The sequence below is a fragment of the Oryzias melastigma genome, linkage group LG13 (genome assembly GCF_002922805.2).
Source record: "Oryzias melastigma strain HK-1 linkage group LG13, ASM292280v2, whole genome shotgun sequence".
Lineage (NCBI taxonomy): Eukaryota > Metazoa > Chordata > Actinopteri > Beloniformes > Adrianichthyidae > Oryzias > Oryzias melastigma.
Window position 1 is genome coordinate 14,025,400 of NC_050524.1, and position 24,742 is coordinate 14,050,141.

Sequence of the window (24,742 nt, forward strand, 5' to 3'; positions counted from 1 at the left end):
CTGTTGGAACCGACTTATAAAGCCGTGGCATGTCTTTTAGTTTGATTTACTTTTTGAAAATTTTTGTAATGTAATCTAGGAACTTATTTCTCCCCGTTTATTTGTGTGTGACCCAAGAAAGGAGGCAGAGCAGCCAGCGCACAAACAAAAGCGCAGCCTGGTGCGTCGGGCTGTCTCCACACTCTCGTAGTATCCAGCGTTTGTCTCACCCCCTCCCCCCCATCCCCGAAAACGGCTCTGAAAGAAAACGGTGATGACGCCAGCGCGCACGGGCTGCTGGAAACGAGAGATGCTCTGGTCACGCTGCTTAAACGGAGAAGCCAAGCACCTGTGAACAACCAGCCAGCTCCACATCCAAAGGAAGCTTTGATTACGCGCGCGTCCTCCCCCAATGGACCACATCAGAGAGGAGCTGTGCGCTCTGAGCTCCATCTCTTCTCCTGCGTTTTCCCCTGCGCCTCGCATCCAATCCTGACCCATCTGCAGCTCGGTGAACTTTAAAAAACGCAAGGATTTGATCAGTGCCAAAAAGTGAGAAGATGTCCACGGCGTACAGCAGCTCCCCGGCGCCTAACCAGAGCTACCTCTCCACAAGCAGCTATGACACGCCGGAGCCCACGGGGATGGAGAGGCAGAGTCGCATGCTGCTGCTCTTCGGTTTGTGCGTAACTATCGCCGCTGCCACTTTGGTCGGAGGGGTGTATTCGCTGCTGACTCTGCTCCGGATGAGGAAAAAGACCTCCCTGTGCGTCATTGTCGCGTCCATGTCCGTGGACGACCTGCTGAGCGTGGTGCCCCTCTCCCTGTTCCTGCTCCTGCAGTGGGAGAGCGGGGCAGAGGAAGGGTCCGGCAGCCTCTGCACTTTGTCCGGACTTCTCTACGTGTTCCAGGGGGTTTCCAGTAACATGAAGGCTTGCCTCATCGCAGCCCACACTTTTTATGTGACCAAGAGGTTCGGAGTTCTTCAGTCCGTGCGCCGGCCGCTCCGGGTGATGTGGGCGGTCGCCGGGGTGTGGGCGCTCAGCCTGACCGTCAGCGTGCTGCCTCTGTGCGGATGGGGCAGCTTTACGCCGGCTCCTCTTGGGTGTTTCCCGGGGAGTGACAGTTTCTACACCCTCCTGCTCTTCTCGGTGTATGTCTTGTGCTTCGGCGGCTTGCTGTTCTTCTTCATCCCGCTCACGTACCAGCTGCTGTGCTCCACGGAGCCCCAGAGGACCTTGCTGTATCCCAGCTACCTGGACATGGCGAGGGGGCTGAGCGGCTCCGCTCCCCTCTGCGACCTGCAGACATTCCCCCGCGACAGCTTCGACAAAAGTTTCGGAGCCTACAGCGAGCTGAGCCCCAGTTCGTGCGGGACAGAGGTCAGGGGGAAGGGGGACAGCGGCGGGCTGTCCCCGGGCTCCGTGGGTGGACAGAGCGCAGCCGCTGTCGGGGATACCCCGGTGGTTTTTGCGCAAAAGCGCTTCTCAATGATTCTGGCGCTTGTTCGGGTGGTTTTATGGATGCCTATGATGGTAAGCAGCAGACAAGTAGAACTACAGACAACTGTTCCATTGTATAACGTTCCCAGTGGTATTTTAATTATGATTATGCAGTTTTTAAAGCAACAATTTACATTTTATAAGACATTTTCAGCAGCGCAGCAGGAGCTCGTTAAGAAATTGCCTCTGAGTTGTGGGCGGGACTGTTGGCGCGCACGCGGAAGAAAGATAATTTCCCATCAACCCTTTGTTTACACATTCTCCTGCTGGCTTATAGCCCTTCACACACCCAAACTACCACAGCTATATGAATGAATGAATGAATGAATGAATGAAAGACTAAGTGGATACATGAGAACAGGAGACTTTGGCCCATGACAGTTGCTATTTCACAAACCGAGGCTTTTTCAAACTTCTGTTTCTTACCTGCTCCTGGTCCATCACGATTTGAAAAAATAAATACTCCGAAATGCAATTTTATTCCTAAATTATTCATACATGTTCTCCATCATAAGAAAAATGCTGCAAGAACATGTTAAAAATACCAAATGGAGTGGATCTTTAAAGTCTCCCTCCTATGAAAGTCCAGTTTTTTGAGTTTTTAACATGTATGTGTTACATTTTTCTTATGAAAGAGAGTTCATGTAGTAAAAAATCATTTTGTTTTTGCATTTCCAAGTATTTCTCCTTTTAAATCGCTATCAACCAAACTGTTGCAGAAATGCTTTGTTGAGCTGTTAATACGTCACGACAGCTCTGCTGCACATGCGCAAAACCATCATCTGGCCCGGCTAGCTTGCCTCGCTCAGGTGCTGAGAAGAGAAGGCCGCACCTTCCCCATGTGGTCAAATGAGCCGCCATGCGCATTTCCATGGTCAAATCAGCTGTCACTGAATTTTTTTTATTTTTATTTTTTGTGATACGACTGGACATTTTTATGTAGCAGCGGTGATGAGACACAGAGCTGTCATAATCAGACAGGGGGGTCCTGGGATGGAGCTGCTCAGGTCATCTCCAAAAGCCACGCCCCCTCAGACGAGATTTTGCAAACCACAGCTTCAGATCAACATGAATAATGTTTTTAAAGACATTTAGGATGTGGGATTTTGTTTAATTATAGTTAAAACACTGCTTAATGAGAACGTTTTTTTTTTTATTAAAAAAAAATGTTATAGGGGACTTAAAAGAATGTGAGTGAGAAATCATGATACACCAAACCGTCTGTTCCATTTTGGCTTGTTTTGCCAAAGAAATTGTACACTTGGCATAAATGACTTATTTATCTCAAAAGTACGGTGGCTCTTAAGTGCAAGTCACATCAACAAATGACTCGTGAAAACATTTACGGATCACAATGACAGTTAAAAACCAGCAAAACAAGTAAATATAAAAAAAGCATTATATTTTAGGAAAAAAAGTACAATCTCAGAAACTAAAATGTAAAAAATAAATAAATAAATAAAAAAGCACTTTGGGAAAAAAAATGTCCAGAAAACAGAATGAAATGTTAGAAAAATGAAACACAAAGAGGAACCAGAAAAAGGTATTATGGGACATCACTGATAAGATGATGATATCCAGTCGAGTCATTTGTTGATTTAATTTGCACTTCAGGGCCACCATACAAAAGAGTACAACTTACAAGAAAAAAAAAAAAAACACACACACATCAGTTTCTGTATTTTGATGGGAGCTGTTGCATTTAGTCTAACAGACTTATTCAGTCAGTTTCTTACTTTATAAATTATGTATTTTGACAAATAAGTGCATGCATTCATATTTTAACACTACAATGTATTTAAAGTAGTATAACCCAAAATTCAGTCTGTTCTAAGGTTTAACTTAAGATATTAGAAAAAAATTAAGTGCTAAATTAAAGTTTTATTTTGAAATACCCAATCTTGAGATAACACATCTTTTTCAACACGTTTTTGTGCTCTAACAAATTTAGTCAAGCTCCAACACAATGAGATACACACTAGCATGGTCAAAAGGTTTGAGGATAACCAGAGTCTGGATTCCTTTGATCAAAAATGCTATAAATTTACAACAAAGTTTATATCTTTGGATGAGGAAGTTTCTGTTAACATTGATTTTAGCAGAATTTCTGAGAGATGTCAGCACTGACGAGTTGTGTTTGAAATAGTCTTGCCTTTAAAACTGTATCCCGATTTAACCTGAAATGTAGTCGAATAGACTCCATGAGTTCAAATTATTTTTAAAGTTTTAAGTTAGAATTTGGACCTCTGTCCTTGGAAACATTTTCCTTTAAATCAACTTATTCATACACTGTTCTCTACGGATCCACTCCAACAAAAATTGCATTTCTTTTTATGTTTGGGCCTTTTTTTTCTCATGGAGGACAAATTTAATGACGATTAAGATAAACACTTAATTTTTATCTTTTTCTTTATTCAAATAGTTGTGAATCAGGAGCAGACAAAAAAAAATCCTGTCGGGAAAAGCTTATAGCATGTGGGACTTGGTGGGCCACAAACGCTCTGCTCCATTCCAATGCATCCATTACCATCTTCGTTTTCCTCGGCATCTGGCTCAAAACTGGATGGCCGAATAACTCCAATATTCCTTGCCATTTTTGTTGCACAGTTAATGTTAGCTTGGGGTTGTGACGGACTGTAAGCTATCAGTTGAGCGTGTAAATAAAGCGATGATGGGAATTCAGGGCAGGCTTACTCTGTCCCAACAATCCCGCCTATTCGGAAGTGAATTTCTAAAGAGCTACTGCAGAAACTATGCCCTAGAAAACGACATAAGTTTTTATAATTTTGCCTGAAAACGACATAGTCATAATTAAAAAACACTGGGAACAATTTTACTATAGATCAAAAGATGATGGGAGTGAGACTTTAAGGTCATGCCACTACATTGTTTGGTTATGGTCTGATTTGACTGAGCAGTTACAGTATAGTACTGTTTCATTTGTTATTACCTAACCTGGGAATGACTACCAGCCATCTCCACTTGTTTCTCATTTACGTGAAATACGTTGCTCCAGAAGCACTGCTTTACTCTTAGACGGATTAAGTTTCTCCTGTAAGTCCTTAAAGAAAAAAGTTTCCTTTTACACAGTTTTATTCTAATTGTACTTCCGTTTTGTGTTCCAACTGAAGTGGACATGGCGTTTAGTGGCTCGATTTTCACTCTTTCTCACTATTGCATGGTCTGACCTTAAAGTGAACTTGCTGTGACGTCTTTTTTTGGAAAGATTGTCAGCTGTCTGTAATGTCTTTCACAAATGATCCACCTCATCTTTGATTGCTGGACTCCAGGTTGATGGGGAACCACAAAGCCTTCTAAGAACATCACTGGTGTTCTTAGCAAAATCGTCATGAAATGTTGGCATTATTATTGTTTAATTCACCTGTTGATGAACCATGAAACTGAGTTTTTAGAGCAAACTGATATAAAATAAGAGTTAGTGTGTCTCATAGACAACAGACTGAAATACATTTTTTTTAAAAGCAGAAAGACCCAATTTTGGTTGAAAAGCCTGCACGATCTCTTCATTCACGCGTCTTCTGCCTGCCACCACCTCATGCATTTTGAATCAGTGTCTCCCTGATGAATTCATTTCCTCTCGCCTCTCCTTTACAGACTTTGGTGCTCATGCGCCACGCTGTAAACGCACGCAGCTCTTCCCTGGAGACTTTGAGCTTTTTTCTCACTCTACTGGCCCCTGCGGTCACTCCGCTGTTTGTGCTCTCCGAGCGCTGGATCCACATGCCGTGTGGCTGCTTCATCAACTGCAAGCGGGACTCAAGGCAGCAACCCTCAGGTAGACGGTGATGATACTCTATCAAGTGTATTATTTTTTACCCAAAACATCCATTAAGGAGGTTTTTCTAATGAGAAAAAGTTGTCTAAAAGGCTTTTTACTCTTTGAGGGGCTTGAAAATGCAATGAAAATATTGTGCTTTTCTCTTTTTACAGCGATGAAAAGAAGACTGGAGTTCAACTTATCCTTCCAACAAGGTTACGGAGTGTACAAGCTGTCGCATGCCACCAAGTGTCATGGCAGCCCTCTCATGGATAAGCCTGCTTATCACAGCCTGTTTAACTGTGACTTCACTAACACCCGCCTCGATGCTCTAGAGAACAGCGGGCTCTCCAAACTTGGCCCCGATTTTGATTTCAGCGCCGCGCGTCGAGTGGACAGCTCTTCACACGCAGGCCTCCTTTTGGAGGCGGTGGCAGGTGAAGGGGAGGCGCTGGTTAACAGTCCTCCTCATCCTCACGAGAACCACAAGGATATCAATGAACTTCGCTGTGTCCTTTCACTGCCTTCTAATCAGAAGGACCATCATCTCACCGACACCTCATCAGTGTTTGACGCGCCGGAGAGGAGGCTGTCGCACGAGGAGTGTCGGAAAATCGAGCTGACAGACTGGGAGTGGTGCAGGAGTAAATCAGAGAGGACACCCAGACAGGTACACTACTGTCCACAGTGGTCACTTTATTAGTCCAATCTTCCAACCATTAAATGAAGTCATTTGTATCTGTCACTCTGTGGTTTGGGATTAATTGATTTCTCTGCACACTGACTGTCTATTGCCTTTCTAAAAATATCCAGCAGATGCTTTATCTTGCAACACATCCTCAGGCGATGACTTTGGCATCATCAGTCTGTCTTTTTTTTACATTTTTGCTAAACAGGAAATCGAAGTTGTGTCACTGAAAATGTATAATTGTAAACTATATAAGGATTTGAGTCTTTTAGGTGACCTCCTGCCTGATTTATTGGTTGCTCATCTTTCTTCAGATCTGCTAAAATCAAGGGATTTTGTATATTCTCCTTCTCTGTTTTTCTATCCAAATATGTTATTATCTCTGCAGAGCCTCAGTGGATTCCACTGATCAAATCCATCTTTCAAAAGCCAGAAATCCACCCCGAGACACTGAAACCAGACAGGCACATCCAATTCAGCTCAATTTATTAGTTTAGTTTGGTGAGTTTACCCAGAGAGGGCAGTGAAAAAAGCGCATTTTTACTAAGCTCATTATTAATGAGATTTAAATAGTAAACCATATCTACTGGATAAGTATGCATGCCTGCCTAGCTTTGTTCACTCAATATCTGCTGCATAATGCATGACTGTCTGTCTGCCAAGAAAACCTGTGCTAATGACGCCAATTAATACTTAACTAGCTAACCAGTGTTCAAAAAAGTCAAAGAGCATAAAATATAACAAGCGATGCTCATTACAGATAGGTATGTTGCGGGGATTCAGGCATTGTCGGCAGATTCACTTTTAATCGGCTTCCTTTGTTGTTGATTCGCTTTGCTCTGGCAGCAGATTTCTCGCTGTGCTTAAACCCAGCTAAATTGTTAAATAAGGACAGAAGGCTAATGGTCTAATGATGTAGTGGCCTGGTGTTCGCGGTGCAATGCATACATGAAAGAGCGACCTCAGCAGTGCAACAGATACAGATGCGATCATTAAAACATGCTGGTGAATCTGGGAAGACCAAAAATAAAAAGCCGTGGAGTCAGAATCATCCACAACTCCATTTGGAACACAAAAACACACAAACAAATTATCTGTCTTTCTTCTTCTCCATCTCCGCTTCAATTATATGTTTAAATGTTTTGGTTTAAAAAGCACCAGAGGGTGGGAAATCCACAGAGCATGCATCTGCGGCTTGAATTTGGCTCTCACTTTGCATCACGTATTAAGTCTAAGATTCTCTACACACTGCTGGTTTGTGTGCGAGCATGTGTGCGCTTTGCCCTACTTCTGAGTTTCTTACTAGCTAAGTTTGTGAATTATTTCTCCTTGGGGCTATTTTATTGACTGGAGTCTGTAAAAGTGGAATCACAAGTGCATGATGAACATACGCTAATGCACAAAATGTACAAAATAGCATTAAAACATGGCCAAAAAACAAGAAGCAACAAAACTGCTCTAGGCGTCTCTCCAGCCTTAAATCCCCAAAAGCAGACAGACAAGATATGAAGAAAAAAAAACAAACAAATAGTTTATGCACACAAACAAAACCTCTACGGAAACCAGAGGAAGTGGATTATGTTTTCTCCTGGTTGTGTTTTGGTCCCTATTAGGGAGACTAGATGTCATTACCCAGCGTCTCTGCTCCTTACTGTCAGACCCTCTGGCCTTCTACATCCACAGGGAGAGGTGGAATTACAGCTTAAAGACATATTTACCCTTTGTGTGACTTTATAGTCTGTCAGCGAGCACGGAGCTGCGGGTGCAGTCTCAAGACCTTCCCCTCCAGGGATGAAGGTAGCTCTAATGTGCATTCAGATGCTAACTCAATTAGTCCTCCGAGAATTCTTTCAAAACAGAAAAATGGAAACGTTCACACCAATTAATCTGTGCTGTGTGACATGGGATTGTTGATTTACTTATATGTTCTTGTGCGCCTCAGGCGAAGCCCTCTTTTGCCTTGTATGTAATATATATAGATATTATTTTTACAGAATATGGTTTTTGTTGGTCTATTTAGGGATCCACATTCCTTTGTAGGTGCGCTTGATCAACACATACTCATTCCCATGTCGTCACATACTGACATTTGGGTAAGGACCCCTCCGCGACAATTTTTGAGGTTTTGGGTGTCCCTACTTCATAATTTTATGAAGTGCTGGCAGTTCGTAAAATCAAGTTAAATTCGTAAAATCATAAAAAAAACCCTCCAGATGAGGTATCAGACCGACCGTCTTGCCCAGTACCCTAACGCTAACCAAGCACCGGACGCGATACCAAACACGGTACCAGATACGGTACTGGACCCGACCCAGTATCAGATACGGCACCTGATGCGAACAGCATTTGGACTGGTCCTTAGGACGCGGCTGGTACCTATGCTCTAACCCAGTACCCTAACGCAAACCTAGCACTGGACACGATATTGGATCCGGTACCAGATGAGGAATGAGGAATGGTCCTCAGGACGCAGCCAGAACCGATTCTCTAACCCACTATCCTAACGCTAACTCAGCACCGGACGCTGCACCATATGCGGTACTGGACCCAACCCAGTATCAGATGGTGTACCTGATGCGAACCAGGCCCGGATGCAGTACAGCATGAGGACTGGTCCTCAGGACGCGGCCAGAACCGATGCTCTAACCCACTACCTTAACACTAACCCAGCACAGGACGTGGTACCTGATGCGAACCGGCTCCGGACGTAATACAGCATGTGGACTGGTCTTCAGGACATGGTTGGTACCGATACCCTAACCCAGTACTAGTACCCTAACGCTAACCCAGCACAGGACGCAGTACCAGATGCGGTACCAGATGTGGTATAAGACGCATTACCTCATGTGAACCAGGCCCAGATGTGGTAACGAACATTGGTACAGCACGTGGTCTGGTTCTCAGACCACGGTACCGGTACCATTACCCTAACACTGTATCAGATCCCTAACCCTAACCCGGCACCAGAAGCGATACAGGACGTGGTGCCAGATGCAGTACCGGACCTGACCCAGTAGTAGACGCAGTACCCAATGCGAACCGGGCCCGGATGTGGTACTGGGTGTGAACTAGTTCCGGGTTAGGGTACCGGTACTTTTGTGGTTCCAGTTAGTGGCCTGGATGTTAGGACCTGTAATTTAATGGGAAGAGCCACCAAGTCAAACAACGAGTTGGAGACACCCAAAAGGTCAATTTGTGACGCAGAGGGGTCCTTAACCAAACGTCAATATGTGACGAGTTTGGAGTGAGAACGTGTTGGATTGATCTGCCTTTTTTGTGTCATTTATTCTTTATATTTCCAATAATTTAGTCTCAGATTTTTCAATTAAATTATATTTTTTGTACAAAAAATTAGACTATGCTATTTGGGTTCCCCAATGTTTCCTGTTTTACATTAAACATAACTCTGAATTGCTGTTTTGAAGATCTCATAAGTGCCTACAAAATGTTGAGAAGGTATCCAGGCAGACAAAAATGGATCATACAAAGTAAAAAAAAAACATTTATTTTGGAACACTGGTAGATGGAGCTAAATAAGGCTGGGAAAGTTAAAGACCAACTCTTCATAACGGAGCGCGTGTTCCCCGTAGAGGTTAAGACTGGTGTGTTTAAAATGGTTTTAGTTGAAGTGAGCAGCAGATGGGCACTTTGCACCAGCTGCAGTCCTGAAAGATGGTCTTTTGCATGAAAACACTTTTGCAAAATGTAATACTTCTCTCCTCTGTGGGTGTTGAGATAAAATTAAGAGGCTTTACATGTCAGCCTTTCTCTTTTCTGTTTCAAAGTGGAACAGAAACAGGGACTTCTCCCTAAGAAGCCAAAAAGCTGCCAGGACTGAGTGCAAAAGAGGTGGATTTAAACAACATTTTTTACTTATTAGTTTTACAAAGTTTCAAGTGTTGCTAAACTTCTTTAATTTGTTTGACCGGAAGGGCTGATAACCAACATTTAATGCTGTAAAGTCCACTACATCAAAGAATTTACTGTTTTGGGAATTAAGGTGTTTTTTTAAAACCCATTAATGAAATCTACAAAAATTGCATAATCATAGTTAAAAGACCGCTAGGAACACTTTTACAATAGCTTCAAAGATGTTCAGAGTGGATTTTTAAACGTTTAGCTTGGGTAGCCAAATATTTCCTACCAGTATTTGGTTTGGTTTGCCACACTTCATTTAGGTTTTGTTGTAAGAAATTGATAACTCCTTCTTCCTTAAATTCAGGGTAAGAATGATTTTAATACTCTAAATGAACAGCAACTTCTCTTTTTGTTGCTGAACTAAAGGTGAACAAAGAGCCTTTTTTAAGAGGGACTCGAGTTTTCCTGTTTGATTTAGCTTTGTTTCTACGTCAAATGCAGCTGTTCATTGGCAGCGATGCGTCCAAGGCTCGTCGTTCCAAAAAACACCTCAGTTGTGCACTCTTTGGCGATTATCTGTAATTTGGCATCAACATACACGGGTTTGTTATTGTCCTGCCTGATGTGGTGATGGCAAAGCTTTTTGGGTCAAACAAAAATGTCATGCACACTTTGCATGCCAAGCTTTGTTAAGTGCCATCTACTGCCAAAACGTGAAAAAAATCATCTTTGTACCTCAATTTGCAAACAGAGTGACTGGAACGGTGACAAAAATGAGAATGAAAACTAGACGGAGACCATGTTGGTTGTAAATGAAACACAAATGTGAATTTCTGTAAAAAATTTCCACCAAATTCATCCAAGTCCTGAATTATTTTCCAAGGTAATGATGCTCAAAAATGCCATTTAGCTTTCTTGTGAAAATTTTAGAGTTGCAAAATATTTCATTATTTTGACGTTGTTAAGGACTTCGCTAGCTCCTGAATACTAAGTCCTTGGGTGCTTTTTCCAACAGATACAAAACATGATGTTAGTGTAAAAGAATAAATCCATTAAAAAATATGACATTGATCCCTTAAAAAATACTTTTTAAATGGATTACTATCACACAGATTTAACTGATATTATCTGCTGGTATTGCCTATAAAATGATGTATTTGCAACCAGCCTTTACCTCAGTGAGCCCCAATATGATAAATGCCGCCCTTTAAGAGCTTGAAATGAGAGCAATTTGTGAATCTACCTAAAGCAGAGGAGAAGTGAAAAACAAAGTGTTACTTCAGTGTTTGCGACTCTGATTGGAGCCTTTTAGACGAGCAGATAATAATAATAATCATTCTAAAATTTGTGCTAAAATGGTGAAAAGTAACTTTTTTTTCTCTTTGTCTTTGTGCGTCTGTTATTTAATGTGTTGGGTGTTGTGTTTTTGTTTTGACACTCCTCGCTGTGGTTCTGCCTTTCATTTCATCACTTAGAACAATAGGAACTCAGAGCCAGGAAAACAGATAATCAGGGAGGAGAGGAGGCTAACACATTCATTGGTTCTCTTATATATCACATTTGCATCAAAAAACGAGCATCTACACGGATTTTCTGCAGTCATGTCCCAATCATTTCCCCCATGATGTCTATTTCTATGACAAAACATACTTTTAGAATGGATGCAAACTGATGAGCAGGTCAGAAAAAGTCTAACTGGTATTTCCAAGATTTCTGAAATTTTTAAGCAAATCTACAAAGTCTTTCTCACATAAGATGTCAATAGAGGTGCTCTTAAACATAAGCTATGACGAGCTTCTCTAATTCTCTAATTGTTTGAACCGTTAAGAATCCAAAGCAAAGGAGGCACTGGAAATGATTAGAGTGGATCCTGACAGGATCGTAAAATGGGATGACAGTAGTCTGATCACTTTGGTTTAGAAGTAGATTTAGAGCAGAGCTGTTTTTTTTTTGTTCTTTTGATGGCTCCACTCCATCAAAAGTGCCAATAAAGCACGACAGCGAGTAAAGCGTAATTTAAGCTTTGATGTCAGATTGACACTGAGGCTATTGGAAGCCTGCACAAGTGTTCTGCACATCTACCAGCAAGTGGGTCTGCACTGTTTAGCTATAAACCGACGACTGCTTGAGTTACTGCCTGTTACTGGGATTCAGCACATTTTACTGCAACTTAGAGGAAGCATGTAAGAGAAGAGCTCTTTGCTTAGACTGGTCACTGGTAATAATGAAGGATGCAAAAAGCTCCAAGCAAAAAACGCTTTATTGTTCTAACATCATGAGCAAACTAGATTTGATTAGAATCTGACAAATGTAATATTTATGCTGCGCAGGGGCATCGAGTGGACCATTCATAGCTGTTATGGTCTGACTGGCTCCTTTATGTTTCCAAGAAGTGCGAGCTCTGAAACTGAATCTGGCAACTAAGCTCATCTAAATGTGGTCCTAATTATAATCACTTTCCCGCTTCCTGTAAAACCAAGAAACATCTCTGCTCTCTAATACATAACGGTTTGTGGTCAATTTTAATTCTTTTTTTCCCCTGTCTTGTACTTTCTTCCATGGTTTTATGCAGCGATCATCAGGAGGGCTGTCCATCCCTCTATGTGCCTTTCAGGGAACTGTGTCTCTGCAAGCTCCTACAGGCAAAACGCTCTCTCTGTCCACCTACGAGGTCAGCAGCGATGGTCTCAAAATCTCCCCAAACAACGCCAAGAAGGTAACATGTTTATTGCTTCTTTTCTGGTATCCTGTTAATTTTAAGCTACGGACACATTCTTGAACATGGATTTAGCTCATGGTGTTCACACTCAACAAGCAGGGAGGGGCTTCTTTTCTTTTTGTTTGTTTACAAGTGCATTTCTGCCACCTACAGTTGGAAGAGGCTTGTTGTGAAATGTGTTTTTCTTTCACAGTTCTATTCCGATATATGAAAGACTTGGTGTCATATAATTCCCACCAGGCACAAACCACAATTACGGATTTCTTTTCCATGATCAAGCTTCAAAGTTGGCGCTTCCATGAAATAAAATAGATTCCATTAATCAAGTGATGCCCCCTCTGCATCACTTTTTGACATTTTGAGTTTCCCCAACTCCTCTTTTTTTGGCGTGCTGGCTGTTCCCATTGAATCAGGGGTCCCCAGCCTCTGGGAAGCGGACTGGTACTGGTCCAAGAGCTGCTTGGTACCGTGCCACAGACGTTAAATAGGATTTCCCAACCCCCGGTACATTAACCCGGTACCAGTACCCTAACCCAGTATGGTACCCTAAGCCAGTACCGGTTCCACATCTGATACCACATCCAGTACCCCGTCCCGAGTGTTGGGGACCTGAGACAATGGGAACAACCAGCATGTCAAAAAACGAGTTGAGGACACCCAAAACGTCAAAAAGTGATGTGAAGGAGGCCCAAACCATACGTCCATACAGTAAATGATGAGTTGAGGGTGAGAATGTGTAGCCATCCATAGGTCATTACCAAATCCAAGTCCCTGATTGGTCAAAGTTTCACCTGGTTTAACTTGCAATCTGCGTTCAGTGGCCAGTGTTAACTTCACTGACGAAACATTTTCATCATCGTCAACGACATTTTTCACCCAACGAAAACGAAACAAAAACTAAACAAAAAGTTCCGCTCAGACAAGAAAACCTTAACTAAAGTGATTGACATTTTTGTCAATGAATAAAAACGGAAATGCACTTTGAAGCATGTTTACACAGCCTTTTCATTGGAAATGGTTGCATGAACACATGTTGCCGAGGGCGGTGTAAACATTGGTTCAGCTTCGTCCACATCCACGTGCACACATACAGAAAACTTCAAATAAACGTAAAAAAAACTTCAAATACTGTGTGAGGCATGGTAGGTCCTCTTGCTGTCGTATTAGCTGTATTATCATTTACTATGAAAATGTGAAAATTGGGTTTGCAATGAAAAATTCACTCACTCAAAAATAAATTTTTAGATTTACTTAAAAGCCTCCCGTCAAGTGGTTTGATGCAACCACATTGAGTAATTCTTCCAAAGCAAATCAGCTACGGAAACCCACAAGGATAAATATTCTCAGTTTTCTACTTAAGAATGTTGATAAATCCCTTGTTTAAATCACCGAGTAAAGCAAAATCTGTATGTATTTAGTAATACTTAAACAAACATTTTATACTAACTTTGGCTGTCCTTACTTTCACTAAAACACATTTTGTTATTTTTATTTAAATCTTTTGATTTTTCGTGCATTTTTAAACCGCTTGTATAAATTACGATGTTAATGGTTGAAAAGTTACCGTATGTTAAAGATTTTGTGTTTACAGACGAGTCCTCAGGTGTTAAAGTAAAGCTAAATAATGTTTTTGAGTAAAAAATAAAAAGCATGAAAAATCAAAAGTTAAATAAAAATAATATATATTTTAGTAAAAGTAAGAACAGCTAACATTCACTTTTTTAAAAACACAAGAATTTAAAGAAAAAAAAACTTGCATTTACAAAAAGAACGTTTTTGCACTTGGTGGAGGTTTTGTTGAGGTTTTTGAACTAGAAACAATCCTTGTTATCATCCATCACCATGGTTTTTAATGACTTATATTGGTTTGTTTTTATCGGCATATTTAGGTTTTAATGGAAACAGTGTCATTGCAAAATTGTGTTTTGTCGACATTTCTAGAATTTCGATAAAGTTTTGAGCATATGTATAGCATAATGTATGTGTAATGGACACAGCTATTATAGTCTCTGAATGTTGCAGATAATTTAGCTCTCTTAAAACATCACTATTTGTGTCTATGTTGTGGATTATGAGACAGAGAAGAGTAGATGTTGCTGCTGGTTGCTGAGTGAAACTTGTTCTGCTGAATTTATTGCTAAGAAAGTCCCTTCAGAAGGATTTTTACATATTAAATTTAAATGAAGCATGTAAAAAGTTAATATTCTGTTGCTGTTTGATTCTAGTGACTTTGAATCTGTATGTTGAACCTTGACTTTTCACTAATTCCTTTACAATCTTATCTCATTTGATTTTTTAATTACATTTTTTAATTGGAAAACTCTTCTAAATTAGTCGTTTTTTTTTTTTTTTTGGTCAAATTTTGTTTTCATATTTGTAAGCATCCCAAGCAGGTTTTTAAAAAAATTTCCAGGCAAAAAAAATCACATTGATAAACTTCGATCCACATGCATATTTTCAAAACATTCTGCCCTTCAGAGTCTGCAAGGTCCATGTACTTTAACGCTGAGTGCCAGTGCTCTTATCACGGTTGTTGCTGCTGGAGGCATGCCAACAGAAAGTAAACTGATTTATTAAGAAAAAAAAGAAAAGCAAAGAAAAAAGCTCCTAAAGAGACTGAGGTCAAACTGAAGCAGCAGTGATTCATAGCTGAATCTGAATGCACTGAGAGGAGCTGGCAGCAGCTGGAGCTGAAATAAATGCATGTATGGATTCAAGGGAATGACACACAAGGCAACAGGTGTAATTAACTTAAACCAAGGAAAATAAAATATTAATAACTGATTAGGAAAACAGTGTTGGCTTAAAATGAATAAACTAACTTGGGAGATACAGGAACCATATAAAATAACAATATAGAATACAACACCAAAAAAAATACATTTCTAATTATTTAAAAAATATATACTGTTTACAATTTTTTAAATAATGATGATCTTTTACCTATTTTTTGTCTGTATATCATTTTTATCTGTTTGATTTTGTGAAATAAGGCAGGATAACCTTTACTTGGGAAAAGAACAACACATAAAAATAGTTTTTGGCAAAGTAAAAAGCATTTTGTTTTCAAACTTTAGCTCAATCGCTACATCTATTAAAGTTTTTCAAATTCTTGGGAATTCTGTTTGAAAATTTGCTTCATATTTGAATATATTTAGTAGTGCTGTCAATCAATTAAAAAAAAACAATCAGATTAATCACATTTTTGATTGCGATTAATCGCAATTTGCGTGGTAAATTTTGTGTGATAATATGCGTTTTTTAAACAAAAACAGACCAGAGAGAAAATGTTTTCTTCATTTTTGTTGTCTGAAATGTTTACATTTATAAAGTTTTAACTCAGATATCCCAGAAGTGGAATTTGTTTGCACAAAAAAACATAAAAATGAAGATAAGCAGAACTCTCTAGACGTTGGTGTCTGCAGAATTACTCCAAGAAAACAAATATACTGATATATAGTGACAAGCAACAAACATTGTTTTTGCACTTCAAATAAACTTATACCAAGGTCCAGGTGAAAACTCACATAATCACCATTGTGTGGAAAGAAACCCGGAAAATATAGCAAGGATAAGGTACTAAAAATTGGTTGAATATTAATTTCTTTTGTGAGTGACCATGTTATTAGTGGGATAATGTCTGACAAAGGTTCTATGTTAGAAATAAAGACACGCTGCGTGATTGATTTCCAACAATAAGGAACCCTATTTTAGGTGTTAGTAACTTATATAATCAGTATCTCCTCTTTCCAGGTTGAAGTATATCGCTCCAAGTCTGTTGGCCATGAACCCAGTGCAGACGACGCTGCGCCTGGAGGCCAGGCCGCAGATGTGAACGTCAGCTGCGTGGGCATGGAGATGGGGATAGGGGCTGGGGTCGGCGACACCAACGTCAAGATCCACCTGGAAGTCCTGGAAATCTGTGACAACGAAGAAGCCATGGACAGCGTCTCTATCATTTCCAACATCAGCCAGTCGTCCACCCACGCCCGCTCCCCGTCGCTGCGCTACTCCAGGAGGGAGAACCGCTTCGTCTCCTGCGACCTGGGCGAGACGGCGTCCTACTCCCTGCTCATCCCCAGCGCCGGCAGCACAGAGGCAGAGACCATCAATATCAGCATACCTGACACTGTGGAAGCCCACCGGCAGAACAGCCAGCGGCAGACGCTGGAGAGCTCAGGGTATCATGAGGATATACAGTTGCTTAATGAGGCTTACAGAAAGCAGGCAGGGGAGGGGGAAGAGTGACTTACGCACATTAAAAGGGGCGGGTGCTCTCTGGAGGACGTTGACAGAGCCTCCCAGACAATATCATTTGAGAGAAAAATCTCCTACTTACTCCACTTCTACTTCTCTCCCATCACCGCTGTAATCGAGCTGACAGGTGACCCGAATAGCGGCTCATCTGACGACTGTTGTAATAGTCTGTTTGCACTCCCTTTTCAGGAAACACGATGAGAGTGCACGCACCGTGCACACACACAGAGAGAGAGAGAGAACAGATGCCACAAAACTGGGTTAGAGTACAAAGAGAAAAGGGCAGGAGTTCATCAGTATTCCAGTCAGGAAGTTTACCATATGGCTGCCTGTCATCATGGGAGAAATACAGAACGAGAAAAATTCACTTAGATGCTAAAAAGGAGGGGCAGAGGCCTGATCACATCTCTGATATGGAAGAGAGCTCCTGTGGCGCACGTCACCAGTGACGTTTACCGCAGGCGCTGTGGCGGGGAGGGGTCTCCTGACCTGTGTGTGAGTGACTCATTCAAGTGTGTGTTGTGCATGAGGATGAGAGGATCTGCCGTGAAGCCTGTCAGCCGCTACAAGTGTTTAGTAGAAATAAAAAAAATGTGTTGATGGGAAAAGTCTGAAGAGAAACCTGACAGGCGACTGCAGGAAGGAGATTCTCACGAAGATTCTCCAACACGCTCAGTGCAATTCAAATGAGTGCATATTTGATTTAGGCAAGCAGCACATGAATGTATATTACAGAGCCACTTTGGGGGTCATTCTCTGCTCGTTCAATGCAGTTTTCATGCAATCAGTGAGTCACCAGAACCTCCTGCTTTCTGTGGACACATTCCTCTTATAGTGTTTTTGGCCATTCTAAAGCAAGGAAGCATTATGACGGAAACTTTCTCTTAGATTATGTCTATTTATGTACACAAAAAGCATTTAAATGATACTCTAGGCTAATTTACACATGAATTTTAGTTTGTTCTGTGATAGTTAGCGTCTTTTTGTGTTTTCTGTGTGGAATTATTATAATTTAGCAACATTTTTAATTGTCCTGCCGTGATTTGACTTCATTAGCTGCATATTTAAACCAGTAAATTGCCTCCAACACTGTTGAAATAAATTCATATTTTAAGTGTTCCACGACCTAGCGTAAGGAAAAAAAAAATGTAAAGGTAGATGATTAAATGATAAATGAAGAGATGTATTCAGTGTTGACCTGTGTCACCTGGTAAATTTTTGCCAAAGGTTGTTACGTAGATGAGTAATATGTCATCTCTGCAGGCAAACGGAGAGCAACGCTTCCACTATCTGTTTGTTTCCTTTTTGTGTTTATCAGAACTGCAGCACAGATTCTGGTCAAGAATTCCCATAAAAACCAAGTCACTGTTATTGTCTCGTTATTTCATGACTTGTACTGCACGCATGCCAATTGTTCAAACGGGGTTCCTTATTACGGAAAACAATGAAAATGAAGTGGCAGAATTAGCCTCTTTAGAGCCTGACCTTGATAGTATTCAACATAATTGGATGTTATGTCCTTTGGATATATTTAGTATGACTAATCTGAAAGAGCTGCACGGCGCTCTTGTTGTGCTCTAAGCTGAAGATCATTTTAAATCAATGAGAAAATGAAATGATTTGTTTTGTTAGAAAGGTTTAAAACTGCTGCATTAGTTCATGTACAGTAGGGTTAAAATGCATTATAGTGGGACAAATCAATAGAAGTTTAACTTTTATTTTAGAGTTTCTTTTTTTTAATCTTTATATGTGGAGAAACTGAGAAAAAAACAGATACAAATCCACAGTTATTAGAAATAAGTCGTGCACAGGAGGTTGTAGAGAAGCTGAAGGCTTGATGGAAGCACGCAATAATTAATGCATGAATGACAAAAAAAAAATCCTGAAGAGAAGAAAAACTAAAGGCAATAAGAGAGAGGATTTGAAATGAAAGAACCCAGAGCCATGTGTAACATACAGACCAAACCAAGAGTGCTAATTAAAAACTCCAAGAGTGCAGAAATAAGACGAGCTGCACTGTGTTGTAGTGGTTAGCGTGCTCTTTCTTGGAGTTTATCGTCGCCCTCCTCCCACAATCCTCAAAAATGTGTCTCATAGATTAATTTTTCCCTTAGATGTGACAGATTGTGAGGCAAAACAGGAAACCGGTGAACTTTATGGTCCCCAAGGCAGCTGGGATAGGCTCCAGCAACCCCTGTGACCTCACACATTGTTGAGTAGGATTATAAACGAGGCTAAACAACTTTTTTCTTGTTTAAAACAGTTTAAAGGGACAAACCTCACAGAATAGATGCAATAAAATAAAATAATCTTTACAGAAACAGTACAGAAAATAATGACTTTTAACACTTGAGGCGTCACTCTTAAACAATATTAAGGAAAAAAGCAACACAAGTGTTCAAAATCTGCTACTACATTAATTGACAAGTTACAGTAAATCAAAGAACATAAACACTGGAGCTCTGGTGTTAAAAGGATAAATAGACTCTTTTCTGTACTGTAAAAAAGTACCCCCCCCCTCTCTCTCTCATAGGATTTTAAACTGTTTTTTTATTATAAAAAATGAATCCCACCACTTTACAGAACATTTGATGTTCGAAACATTTATTAAATGTTTTTTTTCCGCTTGAAAAAAATCACAAAGACTAAAAATGAGTTGTGTGAAACTTTTTTTGTGTTTTGTGTTTACATCTAGAGTCTTTTTAATATTAAATAATGCTAATTCATACATTTAGAAGGATTTTTTCTATTAACTAAAGAGAAGTGTTTAAAGAAAGACCCTCAAAACTTGTCTGTTTATAGAAAAAAATAATTAATTTCAGTGATTTGTACGTCAGTGTGTGATTATCAAGAAAAAACACTTTAAGGCTGCTTGTGTATATTATAACACGTTACATCCATTATTACATATTTAAAAGCAGATTATAGAAGGGTTAAGAGAACCTTGAAATAAAGGATAGATTCTTTCATAAATGAACATGTTTTATTAAACAGTTACAATCAGACAAAGCCAAATAGGGATAAAATAGATGAGCTGACATTTGAATAGTTTTCTTTTTTCTTAATAAATGAATCAGTGCTGAGGTTTGGGTGTTTGGATGAATTAAACCAAGGTGAACTGTCGCAGCACTAAAGGGAATATGAAGGCTTGAAACTAATGACGCAGTTTGCTTCTCTTTCATGCCAGAGATTGTACAGAAAAAGCTTCATATAGACTAATTTTCCGTTATTCTATTTTTCTGTCAGTGAGTTTAGGTATTTTCTAAAACATTTTCTGTTATCAAAAGGCTTATTTCAAACCTCAACGCCTGTCTTTGAAAGCAGCCCACTGAGATGTTGATGACTCTCATGCTCAACAAAAGTTTTGCCTGTCAAAAATTTAAATAAGCAGCAATTTCCAGATCGTTTCTTAAATGTTTTTCAGTCTCTGACAATTTTTCCTATTTTTTAAAAGAAGGGCAAAATATTGATTTAATGGAAGAAACAGAGTTTTGGGATGAATTAGACTCATACTTCCCACAGTGCAACTCATTTTATCTTGACAAGCAATTATTGTGTTCTCGGATGCCACGTTTAAGTGTCTGTGCAGATTTCTCCTTTTGTTTCATTTGCGATTGCATCCCTAAAATGTTTCTCTAACATAATTATGAGGGAGAATTTCCATTTATTTAAAAGCAATGGTGCATCAAATATTATTGAGCCGTGGATCTTCTCTGCAACCTCCCATTAGTTTCACACGTGGAGCTCCTCTCACACCCCGTTCTCCTCTGATTGTGCGTCATGGCACAGCTTGGGTGTCTGTTTCTACTGTAAAATAGATTCAAAATATATATAAATTAAAAATTAAAACAATAAATAAAAAGAAAATTAAGAATGTTAAAAGAAAAAGGAGAGAAAAGGTATAAATGTTTAAAAATGGAGATTAAATGGCATGCTTTTAATAATGGTAGCTTAGAGAAGTCCTAGAGAAATAATAAAAAGTTATGGTTGTTAATCACAAACACAATAAACGAATAAGCAAATAAACTCTAGTCTATTGTCTAGTTCTGATTTATTGCTGAATTTAAAATCTTTGATGAGTTTATGTTACATTTTTTATTTAAAACATACTGTTTTGAATGAAGAAGCTCAAGTAAATGGAAGATCATTGTTTAATGTCCAACAAAATGTATCGTTTTAGCATTTTATTGATTGTTATCTTTGTATGGCTTAGTTCAAACAAGAAAAACAAAAGCAATGTTACTACATTTTACTCGTCACTGCAATGGTCATAGTTTATGGTTTTCTCCATTTAATGTAAATTATTTGAGAAATAAAGGTAGAAGAATCCCTGACAGTCATTCTAGTAAGTTAGGCAAACAAAAGGCTCATAAAGATGGATGTGTGTGCAACAGAGAAGAAGATGAATTCTGAAAGATTTGTACTTCTGCGATGATGCAAACGACAGAAAATAATGGCAAAGAAGCAGAAAAGAGCTGGTGGACCCTTTTCTCCAGAATGTGACAGCCTGATTCTGCAGGTAACACCGCGGTGTCACAGTGCAGCCGAGCCGGTAAGAGAACAGTCAAGCAGTCATGGGGGATTTTTGTCATCTGACCGCAACCTTTTGTGCCCAGACAAGAGTCATCCGCTAATGTTCCTATGGCGGATGAATCCTTTATTGTGGTTATGCAAACGGCGAGCATCAGCAGACATCCTGAAGTGAATTGAAGCTTCTGCAGTGTCTTCAGCTTATATTTTAATTGATTAATTTTCTCAGTTTGAAAATTATTATCTGTAAGGCGTTATATAATCCTTAATTGCAGCTGCTTGTGTTGAAGTGAATTAATTTAATGAATAAAGACAGATGTAAAAACATACTGTGAACAGCAGTCCAATGCCTATATCATAATCCTTTTAGCCATAGCTAGTTTGCAGCATTTGTCCTTAGCTGGGCTTTTTTTTTAATTTTACAATTACAAATAAAAAGAGAATAAAATACAAGAAATAAAATTAAAAAAATCTGTCATTGTTAAAATTGCATAAACCAGTTTAAAAAAACACCAAATCACTGTTAATTAGTGTTAATTGGACCATCTTTATTTTGATTAGTTATTTGAAATAACTCCCTCAGAATTTATTTAGTTCAATTAAACGTAAAAGCACAAGACTTTGTACATAGACAAGTAAAAAACACATGTCACTGTATTGGCTCGACGATTTCTTACATAGTAAATGTATTTCTTAATAAGGACGGTGTAAAGAAAATATTGCAGTTTTCAATATTTTGATTATTTTTTGACAACAAAAAAACTTAAGAAGAAGCTGTCTTTTATTAGGACATATTTTAATTTGTGGTACTTTTCTTTTAATAATTTGTCCTACTTCAAAACAGATTTTTTTTAAAACACCCAAAACATTGTTGTTTACCTTTCGACTTATAGGACTAGCTACAGTGAAGCAGCTTTCACTGGTTAGAACAGGTGATTTGGGAAAACTCTAATTGTTTTTATGACACAACCCTGTATTTTTTCCAGGCTGGGACACTTGTGGCTACAATAGACAGTAGCGTGGAGGGTCTTGCCTAAGGAACCACACTAGATGAAGCTCCTTGCACCAGTGCCAGACCTAGACTTAACCAACTGAGCTATCCCAGTATACTCGCCATATATGTTTTGTATGTTGCATATTCATAAAAAACACAATATGGAAACCCTGAATTCTTACTAACCCTTTTTTTCCATTCACCAATTGTTTATCTTTTCCAATCTTAATTACAATTTTTATATTTTTGAAAGAGTTGATACAAAAAACCAAGGTTTTAGAAATCAATTTGTTCTTCATTCTAAGAAGTAATTATTTAAACATCAAAAATAGGCTAAAGCTCAGGAAGGAGAGGAGTCGTCTGCTATTTAAGATCTTGTACATTGTTTTTTTTTAGTTACAGTTTGCATACTTTCCCATTTTAGATCTCAATGTTTCCCCATTGGAGATCACGAGCATCTTGAAATCATTTTTGAAACATTTCCTATATCCCTAAAACCTAAAAGGCTTGCATCATGACAGCTGTTTTCTCCAGTTCACTTGCAGCAGATAAAGCCAGTTCCCTGGGTTCCTTTTTTTCCAATGAGAGAATACAGCTTAAAAATAGACAGATTCACATGATACTTTAAAGAAAAAAATGAATATATTTCTAGACGATCATATTTTCAAGTATGAATTATTCACACCTTTTATTATATCAATTACAACTAATTTGCCATCTAGTTTAATTATTTTTCATTAGTTTGAGTCACCAGATCTGTCAGCACAATTAGCAAAATTTCTCTTTGAAAGTACAAAAAAAGTAGAACTCAGGAAAGCCTTTTGTTTGATTTTAAATAATTTATTTGCATAATGATGAAGACAATAGATTTATTGAACCTTCAAACAAGAAAAAGTTTTTTTTTCCCTTCACAGACCTGAAACTTTGTGTTTCCTCCACTTGTTACCTATTTTAATTGCACAAGTTTCTGTTGGTTATTCATATAAAAGACACCTGTCCACACCCTTCAACAGTCAGACTGTAACCTCTCCACCATGAGCAAGACCAAAGAGCTGTCAAAGGACACCAGGGAAAAGATTGAACACCGACTGAAATAAAACCATTTATAATATTTCATAATTAGTGACAAGAAACCAACTGTTAGAAAAAAAATTTAGTGAATAGAATAAAGGGAAGATCACTGAAGATCTGTTTCAACCTGGGGTTTTATATGCAGGATCTCATCGAGTCAGGTTAAAATGATTTTAAAAAATTAACCGTGAGAAAACAGTACAGAGCTACATGGGGAAACTGGTCAATAACCTAAAGAAATCTGAAACCATAATATTATGTTTGCTACACGTATTGCATCTGTTATGTGTGGCCAAAGTGAATTTCCATCAGTTTTTGTGCTGTTGCATGTAAATGCATGCGAATCATCACCTTTGATCTGATTGACTCCAGCCTTTCTTCCATAGTGCATCTTTAATATTTTTATTTATATTTTTATTTATTTTTAATTCAGTTCAATAAAACTTTTAAATATATTTAAAATTGTAATTGTGCATATCTTGCAAGCTGTTTTCTGACTTCTCTACAATCTGAAAGCCATCTGAACCGCTGACACGGAGAAAACCAATCCTAACGCGCCACGTCATCACCCAGCGCTTGATACAGTTATACGTTTTCATTGTGCGACACACCGGTTGCAAATAGATGCTTAACGTTGTTTATGTCCGTTTTACTGTGCTATTCACAAATGCACGTTTAGGTCGATATTACTGCAGCACTAAACATAACTGAGACAGCTCGCTCGCGTTTGAATTTACATTTCAGTGTAGATCCCGCACCGTTTCTGTCAACTAGGCTAAAAGAAAAGCTAATCTTTTCATTAATGGAAGCGTCTCGTGTGTATTTTGGGTAATTTTTTAGGAAAAAATAGCCAAGTGCGTTGTCGTTAAGACAAGATGAGTTCTCGGTTTGACCGTGGAGGTGGAAGAAGGGGCAGAAGAGGAGGTCGCGGGCACAGAGACAACAGCAGAGAGAGATGGGAAAGAGGAGGCTCGAGCTTTGACCAGGACCAAGGAGAAAGTGGACCTAGAGACCGTCCTCCTCCACATCTGAAGGGCCGAGAGATCGGTCTGTGGTACGCGCGGTACGGAGCAGTGAGGAGGAAACAGGCAGATCGAAGATCGGTATGTATTTTAATGATTTGTCTCCCGCCAACATTTCTCTTAGAGATGCGTCTTTCCCCGTCTTTTAATTATTATTATTTTTTTATTATTTTAATTATTCTAATTCATTTTATTATCGAGTGTATTTTATTATCGAGTGTATTTTATTTTATCGAAATTAATTGTATTTCTTTTTTATTACTGTATCTCGTTTTTTTCTCGTTTTTATTTTTTTAATTGATTTTATCATTTATCCATCGCATTCTATTGTTTTTTTATTTTTA

At 39.2% G+C, this 24,742-nt stretch overlaps 2 protein-coding genes across 3 annotated transcripts in view; both read left to right on the top strand.

The window, feature by feature from the left end:
* Positions 1-239: 239 nt before the first annotated feature.
* LOC112148985 (probable G-protein coupled receptor 149) lies at positions 240-18,152 on the top strand. The gene is made up of 5 exons (XM_024276406.2): positions 240-1,514; positions 5,097-5,277; positions 5,433-5,929; positions 12,378-12,521; positions 16,278-18,152. Exons 1-5 carry the CDS (start codon positions 540-542, stop codon positions 16,770-16,772), a joined length of 2,292 nt encoding a protein of 763 aa, XP_024132174.1. The 5' UTR covers positions 240-539; the 3' UTR covers positions 16,773-18,152.
* A 5,802-nt stretch (positions 18,153-23,954) lies between these two features.
* Positions 23,955-24,742, top strand: part of dhx36 (DEAH (Asp-Glu-Ala-His) box polypeptide 36) — a 28,245-nt gene continuing 27,457 nt past the window's right edge. For both annotated transcript variants that reach the window (XM_024276781.2, XM_024276780.2), the window contains exon 1: positions 23,955-24,479. In XM_024276781.2, the coding sequence (XP_024132549.1) occupies positions 24,252-24,479 (228 nt within the window). In that variant the 5' untranslated portion in view covers positions 23,955-24,251. The remainder of the gene's footprint in view (positions 24,480-24,742) is intronic.